Raw genomic sequence first — 23770 nt, 5'->3', positions numbered from 1 at the left:
TTTATTAAACTGTTTTTATGATCAGTAAGAAAAAGACCAACAATGCTATAAAAGAATAGACAAATGCACATGTAACAGCATGGCTATCACCAATATGCCACAACCCTCTTTGGGGAAAATCTGAAGCTGGTGTGGTCCCGTGTCAGCCATGTCACATCTTGTGGAAGAGTAAACGTGCCCTTCCACATCACACTGCCCTGCCAGATTCTAGAACCCCATTTCCTCACCTGCAACTCTCCGGGGGCTAATCAGTATTTTGAACTTTGAAAAGGGGGTTACTCAAATGAGATAGTTTGGATAATATTAAACTAAAGTCTCAGGGACCAGGCACATATCACTGAATGACAAAAAGGCCTTTTAATAGCCCTTTAATGGAGATCACTCTGAAGTTTTCTCAAAACTCAAGAGTTTTCTAAAAACATTAGCCAGTCTCTGGATGCTAATTTTCCTGTCCTTGTGGTCCCTCCTGATCTGGTCTCCTCCTCGAGTTCTGCCAACTACTTTATTCTTCCTCTGGTTCTCTCTTGTTAGTCCAAACTGCATCATTTTGTAAGTCTCCCACCATTTCTCAGATCTTGATCAAAGTGAAACATTCCATGGAGGTTCGGACCATGAGAAACAGCCTGCCCTTTCTCATACTGTGCTGGCAAAAAGTGCAAGGAACGTTACATTCTGTGGGAACAAGAGCCAAATTGCCTCAAAATGTCTTATCAACATCTTCCCTGGCAGCAAGCCATACTGCCCAGACCCCTCCTGCTCAGGCCTACAAGTACCCCAGCCTGTAAGCAATGGTAGGCACTGGCATTAGGTTGGTTCCTCAACTCTGTAGGTGTTATGCCGGACACAAATCCCGCATTTGCTGTTGAACCACCGTGTGTGTGCGTGTGTGTGTGTGTGGTGTGTTTCTTTAACCCTCGCTTTTCCTTTAAAATCTAACATCTCTTTTTTTGGGAGTGGGGGTGGGGATTAGGTCTTGCTAGGTTACTCAGGCTGCTCTTGAACTCCTAGCCTCAAGCAATTCTCTCACCTCAGTCTCCCAAAAGGCTGAGATTACAGGCAAGCCATCATGCCCTGGTGTTCTTCTTTATACCTTATCATTTTTTCTTTCTCTTGCCAGTCTAGATGGCCCAAATCTACTCAAGCACTCTGATATTCATCTTTTATATCTTTTTATGAATAAAGCTTATATCCTCTTAAATCAGGATTTGGCTTCTAGTAGTCAAAGCCAAGCTTTTCTACAAGAAAATTTTCATTTCTAACACATGTACCTCCACTATATGCTTTTAAAAAATGATTCAAAAGTGTAATAGGCATTTATTTATTGGTTGCCTACCTCCCTTGACCAACCTGATTTTCATTCAAGAATCCACTCCTGTACAACTGGTCTACAACTCCACAGATAAGCCATTCTATTTCCTAAGCAACAACACTTGTTTTGAGTGGGCAAGTGGCCCAAGCTCATCCCATTATGGTGAATCTCTGGATTCCTGTTTGGATTGGCAACTCAGAAATGTTCTCTCTTCAGAGGTGGACCAGAAAAAAAGGTAACCGAACTCAGGAGGTTTGACAGCCCTTTTGTTATATATGGGAAACCAGCCCAAGGTAAACGACCCTTGGAAAAGTAAAGTGGAGAAGAAAGCCAAAGTTTAATTAAAGCCATGCAGGAAATCCATCCTTCTTCCAGACTTTTCAAGAGCCAGTAAATATTTTCTATATTCTAACCCAGCCTGTTAACTGAAAGTAGAGGTATACACTTAATGGAATCCTTTTGTTCTTTCTGGGCTTCTTTTGGTCCCCCTGGGGCAAATGAATGGCAAAACAGAGTAACGGGAAAAAAACTTTTAATAGCTCTTAACCTTTATCCTGCAACATACACCCTTTTGTATGTGCAGAATGTACATTCTGTGTAGAAGACACCAAAAAAGATATTTTTTGGAAGAAAGGTGTCAGGGGCTGCGGTGAAAGATTCACTTTTTACTAACTTCCCTCCTGTAATGACTATTTTTAAAACACTTACTTTCTAAAGTCAAAAAAATAAGCTGCTAAAGACATCTCAAAAGAAGCTTTTTCCTTTGACACATACTACTATGGTAAGTACAGTAGCACTATAAAGCCTTTTAATACTTTTGGTCATATAAAACTTTTGTTGTTAAAAGTCCTGCTGTGCAACTAGTAAGTCCTTACTTGTAATCTTTCCCTTTTGTCTTTTTGTACACCATCTCTCGAAAACTGGCTAAAATCTTATTTTCTCTCTTTTGTCTCTCTTCTTGGTTAAAGGATGCAAGAGCTCTCTTCTCATCAGCACTATAGATTTGGTTCTCCTTACGTAGCCGTACAGCCTCCATTCTGCGATGCCTGCTACCACTCATGACATAACCTGAGCATTCAAAAGAAGCGATCTCTTCACTTGTCAACCCAATTTCACCTCTTCGTGGGATTCGCTTTCCAGCTTTTACATATTCAGCCATAGCTGCACCTTCACCAGGGAGCAAAGCTTGGCCATAGTTCAAAGGTTTCTCATCTTGAGAGGTATGTATTATAGGTGCTTCTGGACCTATTAAATCCATAGTATCTGCAATGTTTGGCTGCTCCATCCACGTATCTTCAGACAACTCTTCTGAATCTTTACAGCTTGAGTCACTGGATTCTTTTTCAGTCTTCTTCTTCTTTTTCTTGGATTCTTTTGTTTTGTGTTTCTTTTTCTTCTCTTTCTTCTTGGCTTTTTTAACTCTCTTTTTATCATCATCAGAGTTAGATTTTTTTTCTGGGTTTGAGTTACTGTCACTATAATCAGAAGACTTCCTATGTTTTCTTTTAGACAACTTATTCTTTCTTTTTCTCTTGTTTCTTGAACGACTGGTCTTCTTTTTCCCGTTTTCCTCCGAGCTGGAGTCTGAGCTGCTGCTCTTCCTATGCTTTACCTCTTCATCCTCAACTGGGCTATGTTCATCAGAATCTGGTTCAGGAAACTTTGGAGACAGGCCCCACACCTCAGGCGCTCCGAACTCCCCAATCCTCTCTCTCTCCTTCAGCCTCCTCTGCCCATAGCTCTCTTCCTTCTCCTTCGCGTAGTCTTCCACCCACTGCCGCTCTTCCGCATAGTGGTGGTGACGGTGGCGATATCCGCTATACGAGGTCAACGAGGAGGAAGGTAAAGCATAGGTGCGGAGCCCTGGGGGTCGCTCCTGCGACCCAGAGGTACAAAAGGGGTAAAGAGCGCCCACGCCCGACTCACTACAAGGAGGCCTGAGGCCCTCACGGCCGCGGGAGTGAGAGCGCGAACGGCCATCCCTAGAGGAACGTCTGCTCCGCGCGGATGGTGGGCTCCCCGAGGAGCTGCGTCGTCGTCTACGAGAGCTCAGGATGTCTTCGGAATAGCGGGACCGGGAGACTGGGGGCATGAGCCGCAACTCAAACGGTCAACGCTGGGCGGTTACTAGAGACACAGATGAAAGGTGGCGATTCGCGGCCGCGCAGGCGCACTCAACACGGCCTCCCACGCAGGCGCACTAGAAACGGCCGCCCACGCACGGCTTCCGCGTCCTGTCAGTCACCAAAGGAAAAACGAATCCTCGCGTGCGCTGTGAGGCGCCGGCCTTGGCCGAGGCTGCGGGAAGTAGGTAGGATTGGGGCGCGCTTGTTTTTAGGACTTATATTCCACAACCTGAGCCGTGTGGGAACATAAAAGGACGAATTTGCGTCTATGATTCTCTCTAGTGTTGAAACACCCACTTCGATTTCGCCTTTTACCATTTTGCTTCTCACCATTTGTTCTTACCCTTCATTTCCGTCTCCTTAACTTTACCCCTCTGTGGAAGATCCCTACTACCAACGCTCCTCCTTTTTTCCTTCCTAAAAAAGGAACTTGTCCATCCTCTTCGTGGAGGAAATATGTTTAATTAATCACTTCCCAATCTCCCCTGTTACCACGGGAAGCGAGCACCAAAACTTCTTTTGAATCAATTTCTCAGTCTCTGAGCTAGGTGAAGGACAGAGTTGTACTTTTTTTTTTTTAAGAAAGGATCTTACTCTGTCGCCCAGGTTGGGGTGCAGTAGAAGGATCACAGCTCAGGGCAGACTTGACTTTCCGGGTTCAAGTGATCCAACTCAGCCTCCCGAGGAGCTGGGACTGCAGGTGCCCACCACCAAGGCAGGCTGATTTTTAAATAATTATTTGTAGAGACGGGTGTCACTTTGTTTCTGAGGCTGGTCTCAAACTCCTGGGTTCAAGCAATCCTCCTGCCTCAGCCTTCTCAAGTACTGGAATTACAGGCGTGAGCGATCATGCCCGGCCAAGAGTCATGATTTTAATTATTAAATTCACAGACTTTTCCATCCTAGAAACACACAGAAGCATCCCACTCCATTTTGTAGACAGATATCTTTCTATCTAGGGAGATTTCTTCAGAAACTCTGTAGTTTGGAAACTACTCTCTGTATACACATTATATCTCACTCTCAGAAATGACATTTTATACAAGATCATTTATCCCTCATCTTAAAATGTAAATAGGCATTAACATCATCTTGGTTCTCTCTAATTAAGTTGATCTGCTTAGGTTTGACAGCCAGGCCAAAACTTAAGAATGATACCTTCCTGATGCTAGAACTCTAAATAACATAATGGGGGAAATTAAATAGAATAAGACCAAATTATATCATTTGCTCTCAGTAAAAATTTAGTAATTTGATTGAAGGGGATAAGGATTGGTTCCATGCATAAATTATGTGAATTTAGGAACTGGTAAACAGCAGGGAGTATTATATGTGAATGGTCACATGTATAGTGAAAATATATGGATAGAGTAAGTACTATAGAGTTTCTGTAACTAAATAAAAAAATTTTTTGGAGTTATAAACTACTTGATAGGCCAATGAAATGGATACGTCTTACTTGGATAACTAAATTTAAGCCATTTAGTATCTGATGTAAACTTGAATTAACAAGTTGATTGATGGAATACTTATTTCAGGTAGCACACAGGAAAGTGAAATTTAGAATATATTTTTGATCTTTAGAAAAGTTATGGCCGGGCGAGGGGGCTCACGCCTATAATCCCATAACTTTGGGAGGCTGAGGCAGGTGGATCACGAGGTCAAGAGATCGAGACCATCCTGGTCAACATGGTGAACCCCCGTCTCTATTAAAAATACAAAAAATTAGCTGGGCATGGTGGCGCGTGCCTGTAGTCCCAGCTACTCGGGAGGCTGAGGCAGGAGAATTGCTTGAACCCAGGAAGTGGAGGTTGCGGTGAGCCAAGATCGCGCCATTGCACTCCAGCCTGGGTAACAAGAGCGAAACTCCGTCTCAAAAAAAAAAAAAAAAAATTTATGACCTAGGACTAGGGGTTGGCAACCGTTTTCTGTAAAAGGCCAATAGTAAATATTTTAGGTTTTATGGGCCAAGAGGCAAAATTGAGGATATTATTACATATTTATTTTTAAGACAAAATGTACATTTAAAAAATGATAAAGCATAATCAACAACTTGTTCAATTATTCCAAGGAATAGATAACTGTTTTTTAAAATTTTCGTTTTACTTTAAGTCCCGGGATACATGTGTAGAACATGTAGGTTTGTTATGTAGGTATACAAGTGCCATGGTGGTTTGTTGCACCTATGAACCCATCATTTAGGTTTTAAGCCCCACAAGCATTAGCTATTTGTCCTGATGCTCCCCCTCCCCTCCTCCACCCCCTACAGGCTCTGGTGTGTGTTGTTCCCCTCCCTGTGTCCATGTGTTCTCGTTGTTCAACTCCTACTTATGAGAGCATGCGGTGTTTGGTTTACTGTTCCTGGGTTACCTTGCTGAGGATAATGGCTTCTAGCTTTGTCCATGTCCCTGCAAAGGACATGATCTCATTCCTTTTTTATGGCTGTATAGTATTCCATGGTGTATATTACATACTTATAACAAAAGAAAAAGCACATTTTTATTGATGCAATATTATTATATTATTATTCAAACAATAATAATTGAGTATAATTTTGTAATTCGCATCTTCTAATGGGAAGAATTAAATTCTTTTTTGGATGAAAAGCATTTTGTTTAATTAGGGTTCTGCCCTTGTAGGGCAAAAGTAGCCAAAGACAATATGTAAGTGAATGAACAAGGCTGTGTTCCAACAAAACTTTATTTATAGACACTGAAGTGAATTTCATATGACTTTTACTTTACTAAATTTTATTATTCTTTTGATTTTTCCCCCAGCCATTAAAAAATATAAAAATAATTCCTCGCTCAGACCACTTAAAAAAGAGGCCGTGGGCCAATTTTGGTCTATAGGCAGCAGTTTGCTAACCCCTGACTTAGCAGAAAAAGCAGTGGTGCAAAAAGTATGCTTATAGGGATAAAAATAAATGCCTATCATAACTTTTTATGAGAAGATGGGCTTTTATTTTCTAAATTTTATTTATAGATGAGCAAATATTCATTTGTATAGAACACAGAAATATATTTGAAGAACTTTATGAAAATGGGGAAAGTTTTTGAAATAACAATACATTTTAATCATTAAGGGAAGTACCAGATGTTGAACACTCAGCTAAAATGGAATTGTTCTCACAGGTAGCATTTTACTATCTTTCTTAAAATTTCTCAAAATTGTTTTTCATAAATGTTTCCTCCCATTTTTATTTTATTTTAATATTTTTTGAGACAGGGTCTTACTCTGTTGCCCATGCTAGAGTGCAGTGGTACCATCATGGCTCACTGCACCCTTGACCTTCTGGGTTTAAGTGATCCTTCCATCTCAGCCTCCCAAGTAGCTAGGACCACAGTTATGCCCAACTGATTTTTGATTTTTTATAGAGCTAGACCCTGTCTCCAGACAGACGTTGCCCAGGCTGGTCTCAAACTCTTGGGCTCAAGTGACCCTCCCACCTCAGTCTTTGAAAGTGCTGGCATCACAGGCATAAGCCACTATGCCTAGCCCCCAATTTTTATTTTAAAAACTTTAAAACCTACAGAAAAGTTCGTTTTTATTTTAAAAACTTTAAAACCTACAGAAAAGTTCAAACACCCATATATCACTTACCTAGATTCACTAGTGGTTAAGATTTGGTTTCTTACTCAAAAGAAGATTGCAGACATTATAATGCTTCACCTCTAACTATTTCAGTGATGAATGCATAAAAACGACATTTTCCTTTATACTCACAATATCGTCCTTACAGTCAAAACATATAGGATGTGTTTAAAATTCTTCAATTGTTCAAAAAATGTCATTGAGGTGGTATTGAATATTTTGTGTGCGTTTTTAAATCTAGAATCCATTCAACGTTCATGCATAGCATTTATTATAACACTTTAGTCTCTTAAATCTAGAACAGTTTATCTGCCTAGTCTGAATGTTTGTGTGCCTTTATAATTCATATGTTGAAATCTAATCACCAATGTGATAGTGTTAGGATATGGGGCTTCTGGGAGGTAATTAGATCGTAAGAGCAGATCCCTCATGAGTGGGATTAGTACCCTTATGAAAGAGGTCCCAGAGAGCTGCCTTGCCCCTTCCACCATGTAAGGACACAGCTAGAAGGTGCCATCTATGAACCAGAAGGCAGACCCTCCATAGACACCAAATCTGCCTACACCTTGATCTTGGATTTCTCAGCTTTCACAACTGTGAGAAATAAATTTCTGTTGTTTATAAGCCACCTGGTTTACAGTATTTTGATACAGTAGTCCAAAGGGACTAAGGCACTCCCCTCAATTTATTTTTTAATTAATTGACATAGTTTGAAGAGGCCAGGGTGATTGTTTTTAAAAATATCTCACAATTTGAATTTATCTGATTGTTTCTTCAAGATGAGATTCAAGGTGATCCTGTTTGGCTGATCACATAGGAGATATTATATATATCTTATTGCATTACACAAGGAGGCACTTAATATTAGTTTGTCCCAATCTATACTTATTATCAAGAAAATCTTGGCCTGGCATGGTGGTCACGCCTGTAATCCTAGTACTTTGGGAGGCGGAGGCAGGTGGATCACTTGAGGTCAGGAGTTTGAGAATAGCCTGCCCAACATGGTGAAACCTCATCTCTACTAAAGGTACAACAATTACCTGGGCATGGTGGTGCATGCCTATAGTCCCAGCAACTTGGGAGGCTGAGGCAGGAGAATCGCTTGAACCTGGGAGGTGGAGACTGCAGTGAGCTGAGATCATGCCAGTGCACTCCAGCCTGGGTGACAGAGTGTGACTCGGTCTAAAAAAAAAAAAAGAAAGAAATTTCTAATAAGCAAATTTATAGAGTTCTGGAGACAAAATGGAATTCAATTCCTTTCTAAATTACTTCAGACTGCCTTTACACATATATTTAGTGACCTTTACACATAAAAACAACAATAAAGGCAATACTTTGCTTTATGTCAATATGAGACGTTCACTAATGAGAACCGTTTTGAAGCATCTAAAACAAAAACAAAAATTAAAAACAAAAACTGACATGGGAGTGTTTATAGCATAAGGTTAGGTTAAAAAAAAAAAACTACATCAGCCATAAAAATGAATGAAATAATGTCTTTTGCAGCAACATGGATGGAACTGGAGGCAATTATCCTAATGAAATAACTAAGAAACAGAAAGTCAAATACCACATGTTCTCACTTATAAGTGGGAGCTAAACCATGGGTACACATGGACATACAGAGGCAAATAATAGACACTGGAGATTCCAAAAGGTGGGAGGGTGGAAGGGCTTGAAGGTTGAAAAATTACCTACTGGGGCCGGGCACAGTGGCTCACACCTATAATCCCAGCACTTTAAGAGACTGAGACAGATTGCTTGAGCCCAGGATTTCAAGACCAGTCTAGGCAACATGGAAAGACCCTATCGCTACAAAAAATAAAAATAAAAAATTAGCCAGGTGTGGTGGCATGCACTGTGGTCTGAGCTACTTGAGACACTGAGGTGGGAGGATTTGTTGAGCCCAGGAGGTAAAGGCTGCAATGAGCCATGATCATGACACTGCATTCCAGCCTGGGCAACAGGGTGAGACCCTGCCTCAAAAAAAAAAAATACCTATTGGCTACAATGTTCACTATTAAGGTGACAGGTACACTAAAAGCCCAGACTTCACTATGCAGTATATCCATGTAACAAAACTGCACTTGTACCCACTAAATCTATAAAACATTTAAAAACTGCATCAATATTCTATCTGTTCAGGGATTAAAACTAGGCAAAAATTGTGTATTTTGGCAAAGACTAAGAAAGAACTTGGAATAACACATCCCTCCTTTAAAAGACTTTTAAGTCATTGGCATTTCCAATGACTTAAATTTTTATTTTTATACCTTTTCTAAAAAGTCTTTGCTGGTGACCTGATCATTACTGAAATGGTGTCCCAATGAACATGAATCATTCAGGTAAACTTATTGAGAAAGTGTCAATACAAGGAGTATTGACAATCAGCTTAAAATTTGTATCTTCTTAGGAGCAATTCAAAGTGGTTATAGCAGCTCTATGACATCATGAATGTTCCATGTTTCTTCTCTTTCTGCTTCAATATTTTTCAATAACTTTCTGCTTCCAGCAAATGGCTTTCATCTTCATGGTTGCCTCCTCATGAAAAGATGGCCATTCTACCAGAGAATAGGAAGGGAGGGCCAAAGGTATGGGCTAGTTTGAGTCATTCTTTTTTTTTTTTTTTTTTTTTGGTCATAAAATGTAGTTTTCCTAAAAACTCCGTTCAGTGGTTTTGCTTTCATCTCACTGTCTGGAATTGGGTCAAAAGGCTCCCTCTATCTTCACGTGTTTGGGGAGAGAAATATTTTCAAGTGCTCACATTCTTATCCAGAAACAAACAAACAAGAATCTCTTAACATGACAGAATAGGGGACCGGACATTTGGTAGTCAACCAGAGTGTCCTGTGGGATAGTGGAATTGACAGCTTTGAAGCATTGTGTGTGTAGTCACTTTTCAGAAGTTACCTCAGCTAATCTTCATAACTCTGAGATGCTGTATGGAGCTTCGTCATAATTCTGCAATCCACAAGAATATAGTTTTCATCATCTTTCACCTATTCTACCTCCAAATCTCAATATTCTTGCTAGAAAAATCCACCTACTTCTAAAAGACAGGCAACTACAAGTCTCCACCTGCTTCTAGGAGAAATAAGAAATGATGATTTTGTTCCATTTTGTCCTTAGTCCTTGTCTCCTCAGATTTCTTGAAAACTATATCTAATGTGATTTAGATAAAATCAGCTTGTTTTGGAGTGGAAAACCAGGATGGATTCTCCAGGATGTCTCTGGTTCCTGAACAGACAAACCACAGAAAATTGATTCTTTAAGTTCCTTTCCTGCCAGGAGTGGTCAAAGAAGCCAGACCTCTGAAACACGCTCTGTCTAGCTGCACCTGCAGCTCAGAGTTTCCCAAGCACCAGGAGCCATTGGAATAGGATCCCAACTCCAGGAAAGGAAATGGGCCTCTGGTGGGCAAGAGGTGGGGATTCCTCAAGCTGACTGCCCACCAAACTCCAGCAGAGGTCCCACTGCCACGAAGTCCCTGTCCATGGTCCCTCCTGGCATCCTGGCTCCCAGGAGCCCCAGGACTCAGGTTCTTCATTCTACTGCGTAAAAAAGGGCTTACTCAAGTGTCCAGCCAAATAACTTACAGTCACTTATGGCTTAAAATCGAGTCCCATCTGGTTCAAAGAATTCTCAGGGCTTTCTTCTATTATAGGATAGGCCTAGTTTATCACATGCCAAGCGTTGTTCTAAGCACATTACCCAAGAGTACTCGCAACATTATCTAATCCCTACTAATGCCCACAACATCCCTATCTACTATTATTTTCCCTATTTACAGATTGGAAGAGTCGGGCACAGGGAGGTTAAGTAATTTACCAAGATCACCCAGCCAGTTAGTGAGTGTTAAAGCCAGGATTACACAGGTAACCTGGCTCCCTGTATATCTAGCCACTGTGCTTGACTGTGAATGGGGGCTGGGAAGAAACAAGAAGGAAGAAAGCAGAAGAGAATGCAGTCCCTGAAGCCAGAGACTAGAGAGTTTCTGGAGGTGGAGAGCAGCATAAGCCTGATTGCCAGAGAAGCAGGCATGGAATGTAGAGAGTGGTGAGTGGGGGAGTGGGACAGTGTGTAAAGGATTAGTGGGATGTGAGGGCTAGAGTCAGGGTGGGGAGGGCTTTCTTTCAAGTAGTTTGGCCTTAAGGAGGAGTAAAAAAAGTGATGAGTGAGAGGGGAAGGAAAAGGGCAGCCACTGCTCGCTCCAGGCAAGTGCCTGGTGATGTGTTCTGCTGCTCTGATGTTTCTGAGAGAGACTAAAGTTCCTCCTGCCAGAGTTCTCAGGGCTCTGGGAAACCCCTACTTTCCAGCTGAATTTTAGTGTCAATTTTATGCCAGCTGCTTAGGCAAGCTTTACATAGGAAAGAAATATGAGCCACAGCGGCATCCTTCCTGGATTTAAAGAATCAATCCTATTTGTTATGATCCAGGGTCTGTCATCCTTTTCCTTCTCTTTCCCTTAACTGCCTTCCTTTGTGTGGAGGTAAGGACAGGGTAGCTAATGGGTTAATTCGGAGCCAACCACCGAGAGGAGCTTCCTAGAGAGCCCAGGAAGTGGTCTTGGTTCCCACCGAGGCTTCCTGTGCCCCAGCCTCAACTTCCCTCCTGTGTCTGGAGAGTGATCACTTTCATCCCCAAAGACATCCTCTAGGGATACTTACTGCGGAATTCACAGTGGGGTGCAGAGGACGACCCCGCAAACGCACGGACTATAAGAGAGATCTGTGCAGCTGCGCCTCAGGGGTATCCTGCGCCCCTGGGCATGAGAGGAGGGGCTCCACATGCAGTTTTACTGGACAGTTTACCACCTTTCCAGAATCCTCTGAAGAGACACAGGTCGCCACTAGAGTGAGACCTGGGTACTGCCGTGGGTCAGGATGGCTAGAGAACCGAGAAAAAACGCAGCCCTGGACGCCCAGTCGGCAGCGGACGAGACGGGGCTCCTGACCGTGAAGGTGGAGAAGGAGGAAGTCTCCGCCTTGACGGTGGAGCTGAGCGCACCCGGCAGCCCTGCTGGGGACCCCGAGCGCTCCCGCCAGCGCTTCCGAGGCTTCCGATTCCCGGAGGTTGCGGGCCCCCGCGAGGCGCTGAGCCGGCTCCGAGAGCTCTGCCGACAGTGGCTGCAGCCTGAGATGCACAGCAAGGAGCAGATCCTGGAGCTGCTGGTGCTGGAGCAGTTCCTGACCATCCTGCCGGGGAGCGTGCAGAGCTGGGTGCGGGAGCAGCATCCAGAGAGCGGGGAGGAGGTGGTGCTGCTGCTGGAGTATTTGGAGAGGCAGCTGGATGAGCCGGCGCCGCAGGTAGAAAGAACAGGTTTAGTATCTCAGCGCTGTGGTCCGTTTCCTCCTGACATCTCAAGATCGGAGTGAGGGGCATCCCCTTAAGATCCGGGAGTTCTCCATCTCTTTTTGTACCGTGAACCTCCTTGGCAGTAAGGTGAAGTCCCTGGACTTGCTCTCAGAATTATAGTTTTAAATACATAAAGAAACTATAAAGGATTACAAAAGAGCACAATCATATTGACACAGTTAGCAAAGAATTAAATTTGTATTAAAGTCATATATGAGGTTTGTTATTACTGCACTAAATAATGTGACCTAGGGACAGGGATTCTAATTTGCAATTTCAAAATGGTGATAAACATCGATTTGCCTGGTTGTAATGTGATGTGAAAACATGTGCAGGTTCTATTGGTGACAAAGACCTGGGTACTGCTTACGGTACCCTGACTTGTTGCTTCCATTCATAATTGAAGGAAATGCTAACTCTCTCATAAAGACCAGTAAAAATAAGATGAGTTTTTATCCCGTCTAAGTTCATGGACCACTTAGGACAAAATCCATGGACCACTGGTTATGAACCTCTGGTATAAAGTGGGCCAATTTCTACCTCTATCTTCCCTGTTCTGTGATACTGTTTCTTCTTTACATCGTTCTGTGGTGTCCCTGTGCACACACCCTCAGAGGACCTCTGTGGCCAGAGCCTTCTAACTGGAGAGCTGGATACGAAGATTCTTGACTTGGGTCTATTACACCCGAGCCCTGTAACAGTGGGAAGTCATTGCAAGTCTCTTAGCTTCCTTCTTCATAAAAGAGGTGGGAAATTCTGAGGTGGGAAAATGTGAGACAGTAACTTGAAAACTGTAATTTAACTATAAATGTCTGGAAGGAAACCTGCTTTAAATGAGAACATAACTATGTGCCAGGCCCTGTGTTAGGTGATTTCACGTACTGTGATCTTATTTATGGGTTTCCAAAACCCCATAAAGTAGAAATTATTATCCTCATTTTTCAGATTAGAAAATATGTTAGTATTCTTTGAGAATTCAGCACCAGTGTCCAAAGGGTTTTCGTAAACACACAGATGTATATAATGAGGTAGCCTAGAGTAATGGTAAGAACATGGAGTCTGGAGTCATTCTGTCTGAGCTCCCATCCTAGCATTGCCACTTATTAGCTGGGTGACATGGGCAAGCTGCTTAAATGCTGTCCACGCAGGAGAGAGGACCAGGGCCACGTCTCCATTTTCAGCAACTTACCACAAAAATCCAGAACAATAGCTCATAGGGTTGTTATCTATATCAATTGTGTTAATATCATAAGGCTTGTAGAAACAGTGCCTAGAAAATAGAAAGCACATGGAAAACATAATAGAAATGTTGGGCAGATAACTAAAACTAATGACTTCTAGGTTCCAGTTGGTGACCAAGGGCAAGAGCTGCTCTGTTGCAAGATGGCACTATTGACACAAACTCAAAGGTCTCAGAGTAGCCAATGCCAGCCAATGAAGGCTCCATTCAAGCATGAATCTCTGGGATCCCAGCCCTTACAAGACAGAGGTGAGTATTCTCTTCTGGGTTGTGTGAATTCTATAGACTTCATCCAATTTCATTTAAAGATCACCTAAAAGATCCGTTTACAGTTACTTTATATGCTCATCACTGAGAGACTGTATTTTAAGACTGAGACTAAAAGAGAAATTTCAAACAATGGTGAAAAACTTTCCTAAGCAAACTAGGACATAGTAAATCTGATTTTATTAAGATTGGTATCTAGAAAGAGTCGGTTTTTTAAACAACATGATGACCTCTATTCATTAAATATGTATTTAGGGAGGCCTCGTCTATGGTAGCCAATGTTGGAGGCACTGGGGAGAGAGCCAACAATAAGACAGAATTCTTGCTTTAATGGAGTTTGCATTCTAGCAGGGAGGACAGCAAATAAATTAATAATACAATTGTAGATATTGGTAAGTGCTATGAAGAAAATAAGGCAGAATTTGTAAAGCCAGTCAGAACATTCCAGAGGTAATAGGACTACTGCAAGTAGAAGAGGATAAATCTAAACCCTGTCAAATCTGTAACTAGAACAGAGTGAATATCACTTAATCGGAAGCAGCTGTGTGTTCCATGCTGTTCCTCATCTGCTGTGAACATCTGGGCAGATTCCTAAGACATACAACACTTGGACATGCCATCCAACATGCAATCTTTATTTCTCAGCAGAGACCCTGGCCTAAACCAACTTGTTTCTGCCCCTTGCAAACTGACTTATTGTAGGGAAACCTAAGGTTTCGTCTACTTCTCTTTTGAGACTTAGCAAGTTCTATTTAAGCAGTCTTCCATTTCCTCATGTATAGACCCAGCCTTTTCTGAGTCCTCCTAGTTTTTCTTTTTCTTTTCTTTTTTGAGATGGGGTTCTCACTCTGTCACCCAGGCTGGAGTGCAGTGGTGTAACCTGTCTCTCAAGGTCAAGCAATCCTCCCACCTCAGCCTCCTAAGTAGCTGTGACCACAGGCCCATGTCACCACACCCAGCTAATTTTTTGTAATTTTGGTTTAGATGGGTTTCTCCAGGTTGCCCAGGATGGTCTTGAGCTCCAGAACTCAGGCAACCTACCTGTCTCAGCCCCACAAAGTGCTGGGATTACAGGCATGAGCCACTGTGCCTGGCCTCCTCCTAGTTTTTCCAACCTGAAGTGGAAAGCATCCTGATATCTACTAAAGACATTTTAACCAAAACAAAACAAAAACAAAAACAAAAAAATCCTCTTTACTCCCCATTTCCTAGCAAAATTCAAAACCCAAAGGTCTTCAAATGGAAAGCTTTGTTATGTTGTTTTCATTTCACTACTCCTACCAAGGATTCTACATGTGGTTTTTGTATATCTGCAGAGCACACCAGATTTCTTTCAGCCCTAGGACTGGAGCTGGTGGGAATCAAGCATTTTTGAAAGGAACACATTCTGTATAAACTTATTGGCAAGAACTTACTACCCTAGTTTTTTAAGTTGGATTTTGCAAGGCAGGGAGGTTGAATACCAGGGTAGTTCTCACCCAGAGCTTCTTTCCTTCTTAGTTCTCCAGGTTCCTGGGCTTGCCCAGGGAGGGCACTGCAGAGAAGATGCAATGGTAGCTTCCAGGCTCACTCCAGGGTCCCAGGTGAGCTGGAGCTCCTCTCCCTCCCCCAGCGCCCCACACTTATTACTAATGTTGGGCTCTGCATTAGATTCCTCCCTCTCCATCCTACTCCACCCCATCCTAGGTTTACATGGATTTGAGTTTTCTCCTCTGTCCCAGAGTTGCATATTATTGTCTTCCTTCATTGGTGCCCAGCTAAGAAGATTTTCCTGTTTCACAACAACCTTGGAGTGTTCTTTGTGCCTCTTCCTCAATGTGATTTTTCTTCTTCAACAAGGGCAGTTCAGCAAATGCAAACTGAAGGTTTTATTGGGATGGTCATTCTGTTTTGCTTTTTAAAGTAAAATAACCTGTGCTGTTGATGGGGGATATAAAGGCCCGGCCCTCGCCCTCAAAGAACTTTTACTTGAAAGATCAGATAAGGCACAGCCTCTTAAAGTTATTTATATTACAATATGAACAATCTTTTCTCAACCTAGATTTCAATTTACTACCCAACCTTTCATGTCCTGCTTGAAGATCTCCGTGTTTGAGGCTATTATTCTTTTTTCCCCCTAATTTTCTCACTTCAGTCCTAGATTTCACTGTATTTTTTAAACTACTAATGTAAATGAACCCCTACCCTCACTTTGCCAAAGCATTCTGCAAGTCTTTGGAAAATTTGGACATAGTTCTCCTTTTGCTACATTGACCCTTGTTTTCCAAACCTTTTCATCTTCTGGGCTGTTTAGATATTTATATGAAAGTACTTATCCTAAAATGTGTGTAATATTTCTTTTGTTTGGCAGGTTTTCTGGATAAAGATCTTATTAGAGATAAAGTTAAATTGGTGTAGGTGTGCCACACTTGCTGTTTTTCAAAGAGGCTCTTTAAAGGGGATGTTCATTCTTTGCTTTGGGGGTAATTTTGGGCAAGAAGAGCTAGTTATGAGTACCTGTTGTTTTAGGAGTTGCTGAAAATGGAAGATGTGGCCCTGACCCTCTCTCCTGGGTGGACACAGCTGGATTCATCTCAGGTGAACCTCTACAGAGATGAAAAGCAGGAGAACCATAGCAGCCTGGTCTCCCTTGGTAAGACTGATAGACACTAATTTCTCATAAGATTTCTTGGCGTTCTTTGTGTATTAGAACCTAATGGGCTGTTAGAAGCTGTTGAGTCCCATTATGTTTGGATTCAGAATCACCATTTCTGAAAACCTGTTACTGACTACTAGCTCCTTACCCCTCCTGACCTTGAGTTCTCCTCTGCCATGCCAGTGTTCTATTTAGGATAAGTGGGGTGAAGTTGACACAATTCCTAGTACAGGTCTGGCTCATAGGAGATGATCAGTAAATGTTGATGTCCTCTTGTTCTTATCCCTGACTGAAGAGGAAAGCTGGGGACCTCTTCAGAAAATGGGCCATGGTTTCAGAATGGGAGAGCCAGAAGCAACCTTAGACATCAACTACAGACCCTGACCTTAGGGGTGAGGGTGCAGAGGCATAGATTACCTCACTTATTTGAGACCCCATAGCTTACTGGTGGCACAGTGAGGCCTCTAACTCAGAACTCCTAGCGCCAATGCCAGTTCTGTTCTAGAACTTTGCTTCCGCCGGGGGCAAAGAGACGATGGCCCATGTCATTGATCTGTCACTAATTTCTAGTCTTCACTTTTGCCATTTCTTACAGATGCTTCAGAAATCCTTCCACTTGCCCTGTTACTATCGCCTTCTGCTCAGCCCTTTCAAAATCTAATCCTAGGTGCATGGCCCTGGCTTACTATTCTTAGTGCTTAGAACCACCACCTATGTCCCCTGCACAGTCCTGGGTTCTCACCACTTTCCCTCCACTCCCTATTTGTACCCTTCCAATGGCCCCATTCCCATTCTCAGGTCTCCCTCCTCCCCAGCACTCTGTTCTTCCCTTTTGTTCCCATCCTTTTTCTAGCACTTATATCCTCATCCCGGGCATTTGTAGACCTCTGTCATTTTTGCCTCCCTGGTACTAATCACAGAGCTTTCCTCCCATGGCAGGGCGTAACCACAGTTGCCAGCCATTTGTTGTTTCAGGTGGTGAAATACAGACTAAGAGCAGCGACTTGCCTCCAGCTGAGGAGCTTCCAGAAAAAAAGCATGGGAAGATATCGTGCCATCTGAGTGAAGACATGGTCCAGATTCCTACATGTGCAGAAGCTGGTGAACAGGAGGGCAGGTTACAAAGAAAGCAGAAAAATGCCGTAGGGAGTAGGCGACATTATTGCCATGAATGTGGAAAGAGTTTTGCTCAAAGTTCAGGCCTGACTAAACACAGGAGAATCCATACTGGTGAGAAGCCCTACGAATGTGAAGACTGTGGGAAGACCTTCATTGGGAGCTCTGCCCTCGTCATTCATCAGAGAGTCCACACTGGTGAGAAGCCATATGAGTGTGAAGAATGTGGTAAGGTCTTCAGTCACAGCTCAAACCTTATCAAACACCAGAGAACCCACACTGGGGAGAAGCCCTATGAGTGTGATGACTGTGGGAAGGCTTTCAGTCAGAGCTGCAGCCTCCTTGAACATCACAAAATTCATACTGGGGAGAAGCCATACCAGTGCAATATGTGCGGCAAAGCTTTTAGGCGGAATTCACATCTCCTGAGACATCAGAGGATTCATGGTGATAAAAATTTTCAGAATCCTGAGCATGGAATGTCCTGGGAAGGTCAGGGTAGGACAGAAGGCCAGTGGGAAAATGTTGAGGCTCCCGTGTCTTATAAATGTAATGAATGTGACAGAAGTTTCACACGGAATCGAAGTCTTATTGAACATCAAAAAATCCACACTGGTGAGAAACCCTATCAGTGTGACACATGTGGAAAAGGTTTCACTCGAACTTCATACCTTGTTCAACATCAGAGAAGCCATGTAGGGAAAAAAAGTCTTTCACAGTGACCCATGGTATTCATGCCAACATTGGTGCTCATTTGTCTTTGAACTGAGGCTACCCTAGAGCCCTTAATGGTTACAGAAGTTATTTACCACAATACATCATCAGGTATTGGAAAATGTAGTCTGGCTGAAATGATGAGTTCTCGTCTACATTCTAGAAAGTGATTGGAAGAAGTCATTTGATAGGAGGCCATAGGAGAGTTGTCTGGAAGTTGTAGAACCTAAAATAGTTTGTTCTCACCCAGTGGATTTAAATGGCCTTCTGGACTGGCTAATTGCCCTCAGCCAGCACTTTATGACATCTGGTTGATGGCCCTGATCTGGGAAGCTGCTGCTCTGACCATTTATTTTGCCTCTAATGAGTCTTTCACAACTTGTTCAGATCCATGAGGTCTTTTTTCCCCATTGTGCCTTGTATATAGGTGCTAATAAACATTTATTAAATGTACCAGTAAAATGACCTTTGTAGCTGTGGAAATCTTGTGTTGTCTAGATCTCTGAAAAATTTCTAACTTATGCCCCTTGTGTTTATGTACTATTCTCTGAGGTCCTAGATTCTGGGTCAGTCTAGTGTATTTGTTGCCACGTACATACTGTTTTCAGAATTGGGGTGGGGGAATCCATATTTCTTTACCATGATAGTACAGATGGGAAGAATGCCTTAAACAGCTTCTTTATCATTAAGACATGTGAGGCTGTTCCACAGAACTCCACTCTTTAGTCAATGTTAATTTTGCCACTCTTTAGGGGGAAATCTTTCACATTCAGGTAAATAAAAATCAACTTATCAAGTTAGATCAAAATGATTATGAATTTTGAACGCATTCTGTAACACTTACCATCTTGTTTCTTACCTTTTAGTTATCTTGGGCCTAAGTGCTGAGATGTCATCTGTGTCCCTCTTCCCCAGTTTATACCTGACTGTGCATCAAGACTTATGCCAGCTAAGCTTAAACTTTTTCCAGGTCAGAAGATTCATACCAAATATTTATAATTATTATTCATGGTTTCAAAACTGCCCTGTCAGTTGGGGTAGGAAGATCAGGTTAGAGGCAGCTTATGAAGATAGAAACTCACGTGTGAGTGGTAGGAGAAAATGTATCTGTTCAGGCTGGGTGCCATGGCTCACGCCTATGGGAGACTAAGGTGGGTGGATTACATGAAGTCAGAAGTTTGAGACTAGCATGGTCAATACGGTGAAACCCCATCTCCACAAAAAATACAAAAATTAGCCAGGCATGGTGGCACATGCCTATAATCCCTGCTACTTGGGAGGCCAAGGTAGGAGAATCACTTGAACCTGGGAGGTGGAGGTTGCAGTGAGCCGAGATCGTGCCACTGCACTCCAGCCTGGGTGACAGAGTGAGTGAGACTGCCTCAAAAAGTAAAAAAAAAAAAAAGAAAATGTATCCGTTCAGAAACACATTGAGAATCCTAGGTATCTGATGAAAAGGATTGTACAATATCCAAAGTGTCAATATGTGATGTCAAGACTCAATGCTGTGAGTTATTCACAAGGAATGAGAATTTTTCGATATTTTTTGTTTTCACTCAAATCACCTGCGTGCTTAGAAGACTGACTTCTGAAGTGCTCAAGTGCCTACTAGCATCTTCCAGCATTGCCAGACTGTCATGAATGGATTCTGCTTCTGATGAAATCCCTGACTACGTTTTATTCAGTCACCAGCATGGTGTTCTTGTCTATTCTCAAATACTCTTTCTGGATTCCCGCTCTGAAATACCACAGGCTGACCAGAGACTTTCAAAACCATACCGCTCTCCCTTTATTTATTCCTATAATCTTTTATTGCCTTCATTGTCTCCTTTTCAATCTAACTTAAAACTTCTTTAGCTTTCCAAAGTTCTGTAGACTTTCTCAATCTTTTCTAGCCTTTTAAAATTTCTTTTAAATCTACTCTGTTATTTCCACAAAGCTAGCCATTTCCTTTTCTCTCCTTTCATTTTTAATTTTTCTCAATATTTGCTAATACCTCTGATCTTACACATTTAAACTCATTAGAGACAACTCTATTCACTTTTCTGTTACATTTGTTTCTGATGTTACATGAAGAGATATATGTGAAAGCTTTTTACAAACCAGAAAGCATTACACAAATATAGCTTCCTAAGATTAACTAAGGACCACTGTGCCTCCTTCCACTCCTGTGCCTCCAAGCCTAAAAGTCTTCTCTGTAGAGGAGAAAACTACTATAAAAAAATACTTTTCAGTGTCTGCTATGCCAGATGAGATGAAATAATGCCTCTGTGTGTGTGTGTGGGTGTGTGTGTACGTACGCACATGCACACCCACACACACTTGAGCTTAGGCCTTAAGTACAATCAGGTTGGTAAGACTTGCACACAAATAAAGCAGTGGAATGATAAATGCCTTATGAGTGATAAAATGAGGCTTGTAGAAGTTTGGAGAAGGAAAAGGGTGCTTCCAGTTGTGCAAGCTGTTATTATTACATGGACAGGGTGGCATGTTAAAAAGCTAAAATGACTCACAACTTTGTCAAATTTAGTAAATAAAACAAGTTGGAAGAGATAGGTACATTGCAGGGGCCTTCAGTGCCAGAGCAAAAAGTTTAAATTTTATTCGGTAAGCACTGGGGAGCCACTGATATTTTGTAATCAAAATATTATGTAGGAAACTTTATCTGGTATATAATTTCAAATAAGAAAATTATTTTGCTTACAGTCTTTTAGATACCCCACTTTCATTTAAAACAAAGGTATGTGTTTATAAATAGGTGAATTATAAAATGGGTTTATCTGTAGCCTATTGAAAAAGGGTGGCCAAAAAAGTTATTTTCCAATGAAATTAGATCCAGTAAAATAAACTGCTTAGTTAAGATATAAGCAGTATATAAAGCATAATAAAATCTCACTTTTCATGCTTTCTTAAATTGTTTTTAGGAATTTTGGTGGTGACTAGTCTGCCATTCTATTTCATTTCTGTAACTGAAGCAGTGCAGAAATCCTCTATTTTCTTTTTTCTCCCTTTGCTTGGGTAGGAACTGGTTATAGCATTTTTTTTCTACTTTAATAAAATGAATGGTTATAATGACAAAAGATTTTGATGAATAGCACTCTTGGATATGTTCTTAATTTCGGCAAAGATATATATAATTCTGCAAAAGAGTTTCTCTGCCTCTTCCTTTAGTGAAAAAAAAAAAAAAAAGGAAAAAGGCCGCCGGGCGCGGTGGCTCACGCCTGTAATCCCAGCACTTTGGGAGGCTGAGGCGGGTGGATCACGAGGTCAAGAGATCGAGACCATCCTGGTCAACATGGTGAAACCCTGTCTCTACTAAAAAAAAAATACAAAAAATTAGCTGGGCATGGTGGTGTGTGCCTGTAATCCCAGCTACTCAGGAGGCTCAGGCAGGAGAATTGCCTGAACCCAGGAGGCGGAGGTTGTGGTGAGCTGAGATTGCGCCATTGCACTCCAGCCTGGGTAACGAGCGAAAAGAGCGAAACTCCGTCTCAAAAAAAAAAAAAAAAAAAAAAAAGAATAGAGGAAAAAGGCCAACATACCTCACAGGATTCTGAGGATCTGCTGATACAAACAACAAGTGCTATGTAAAAACTGAAAATGTTGCTGAGAGAAATGGAGATTGAACACTTTGTTAATGGAAACCTCCATGTAATGGAATTATAATTGTTTAATAAAAAAGACTATATTTTAAAAGTATCCTATAACTATTTGACAGTATATTCCCAAATATATATGGTACCATTTCCTCAATTATTCATGATAAGAACTTTAACGACTAAGTAAATTCAATTTATCTACCTTCTCTAAACACCTGTTTTAGTCCATCTTTTGTTTTTCCTCATGATAGTCAAAATTGGGTCTGACAGATTCAAATGAGGAAGCTATTTTTCAGTCAGCTTTACATAAGTAGTATCTATTTTGTACATTTCAAAGGGAGTTGCTGTGACAGAAATTTTTTGGGATGACTACTTTCCATGACTACATTCTTGTGAACTTTATAAAATGTATCATGTTCCCTTATTATAGAAATATCCTTTCATTGTTGTATTTACTCAGATTTCTCACTTGGTTTCTGGCATTGGCAGTCCCCTTCTATTTTCAATGTCAACCTATGACCCTGGAATTTGAATGCAGCAAGATTTCCTGGTCTCCTTTCCCAATTAATGGCTGAACATTGTGGTATATTCCTACCTGTTCTGTGTATTTTGTTGTATTGGAATATTATCCAAAATCCTCTGCATGCTTTTTCAAATTCCTGTTTTTAATTGCTATTTCTAAAGTGGGTACTTCAAGGTTTTCAGGGATCTAGGAAAGCAATCCTAATGTAACTTATTTGTATACAAGTAATAAACCATATGACTATTCCTTTCCTCTGAGTGAATTATTAAATAGATAATGGATTGCACAATTTCCAAACTGTCAGAAAACAACTGTCATTTCCAGTATTAACTAAAGCATTCAAACCTTTAATGATTTTCTCCCTTTTTTCTCTCCCACCAGTTCTGCCCATAAGCATTGGGAGCCTGGGAAATGGAGTTTGTAGCTTTACAGACCCACTAATAGCACAGGGTAGGGAACACCTGCTGAGGGGCTGAGAGATATGAGGGATACAAGAGATACACAAGATACGTGACTGGCTTTTCATTGTAACCTCAGCACCTAAAAGAGTTCCTCTTAGATCAGTGAATGTGGAAATTGGCTGACTCAACTTTTCCTTTTATATTATTTAAGTAAATCAAAATTCCTTCACAGCCAAAATATTTGCATATTTGCCTATCTGCTTCCAGAAATACTAGGTTTTCCCTATTTCTAAACAAGTTATGTATTCCTAACTATTCATTCAACAACCCCCAATTGCTTATGTCATGTCTATGTTCAGGCACTAAGGAAATAAAGATGAACGAGATGTTGTCTTTGCCCTGGAAGAGCTTGAGAGCTACTCTGTATTTTTACCTGCTAGGTTTTGATTTGTGGCTTACTTTAAAGGTAGATTCAGCAGCTGATCATTTCTCACCACCTCCACTGCTACCATCCTGGTCTGAGCCACTTTTGCTCTCCCATGATTATTACTATGGAAGCCTACAAATGAGTCTCCCCATGGTCTCTTCTCAATGTATCAGTCAGAGTAACCTTTTTAAAATCCTTGCATAATCTAAGTGGGATCACACACATCATTCTTCCACTCAAAACCCTGCAATGGTTTCCATCTTCACCAAAATTAACAGCCTAAGCCCTTACAGAAGTAGGCAAGGCTCTTCACAGTCTGGCTTCACATTACTTCTCTTTTCTGACCTCTTATCTCAACTTTTTTTTTTTTTTTTTTTTTTTTTGAGGCAGGGGTCTCACTTGGTCACCCAGGCTGGAGTGCAGTGATGTGATCTTGGCTCACTGCAAACCCTGCCTCCTGAGTT

General features: G+C 41.6%; 2 protein-coding genes across 7 annotated transcripts; one reads left to right on the top strand and one right to left on the bottom strand.

Annotated features, from left to right (window-relative positions):
• Positions 1-1824: 1824 nt before the first annotated feature.
• Positions 1825-4564, bottom strand: NKAPL (NFKB activating protein like). The gene has a single exon (XM_012465843.2). It carries the CDS (start codon positions 3399-3401, stop codon positions 2181-2183), a length of 1221 nt encoding a protein of 406 aa, XP_012321266.1. The 5' UTR covers positions 3402-4564; the 3' UTR covers positions 1825-2180.
• On the top strand, positions 3603-22728 carry ZKSCAN4 (zinc finger with KRAB and SCAN domains 4). 6 transcript variants are annotated; one of them, XM_012465827.3, is made up of 5 exons: positions 3603-3620; positions 13726-13873; positions 15392-15474; positions 16400-16523; positions 17502-22728. In XM_012465827.3, exons 2-5 carry the CDS (start codon positions 13768-13770, stop codon positions 18362-18364), a joined length of 1176 nt encoding a protein of 391 aa, XP_012321250.2. In that variant the 5' UTR covers positions 3603-3620; positions 13726-13767; the 3' UTR covers positions 18365-22728. The 6 variants fall into 6 exon arrangements, with proteins under 6 accessions (XP_012321250.2, XP_064219184.1, XP_012321245.2 ...); XM_064363114.1 differs by lacking the exon at positions 3603-3620 and adding an exon at positions 9355-9620; XM_012465822.3 differs by lacking the exon at positions 3603-3620 and adding an exon at positions 9632-12335.
• The last annotated feature ends 1042 nt before the right edge of the window (positions 22729-23770 follow it).

This window comes from Aotus nancymaae, unplaced genomic scaffold (assembly GCF_030222135.1).
Source record: "Aotus nancymaae isolate 86718 unplaced genomic scaffold, 86718_ANA_hifiasm-v0.15.2.pri h1tg000051l, whole genome shotgun sequence".
Classification (NCBI taxonomy): Eukaryota; Metazoa; Chordata; class Mammalia; order Primates; family Aotidae; genus Aotus; species Aotus nancymaae.
The sequence above is the reverse complement of the archived record's forward strand: the minus strand, read 5'-3'. Positions and strand labels throughout refer to the sequence as shown.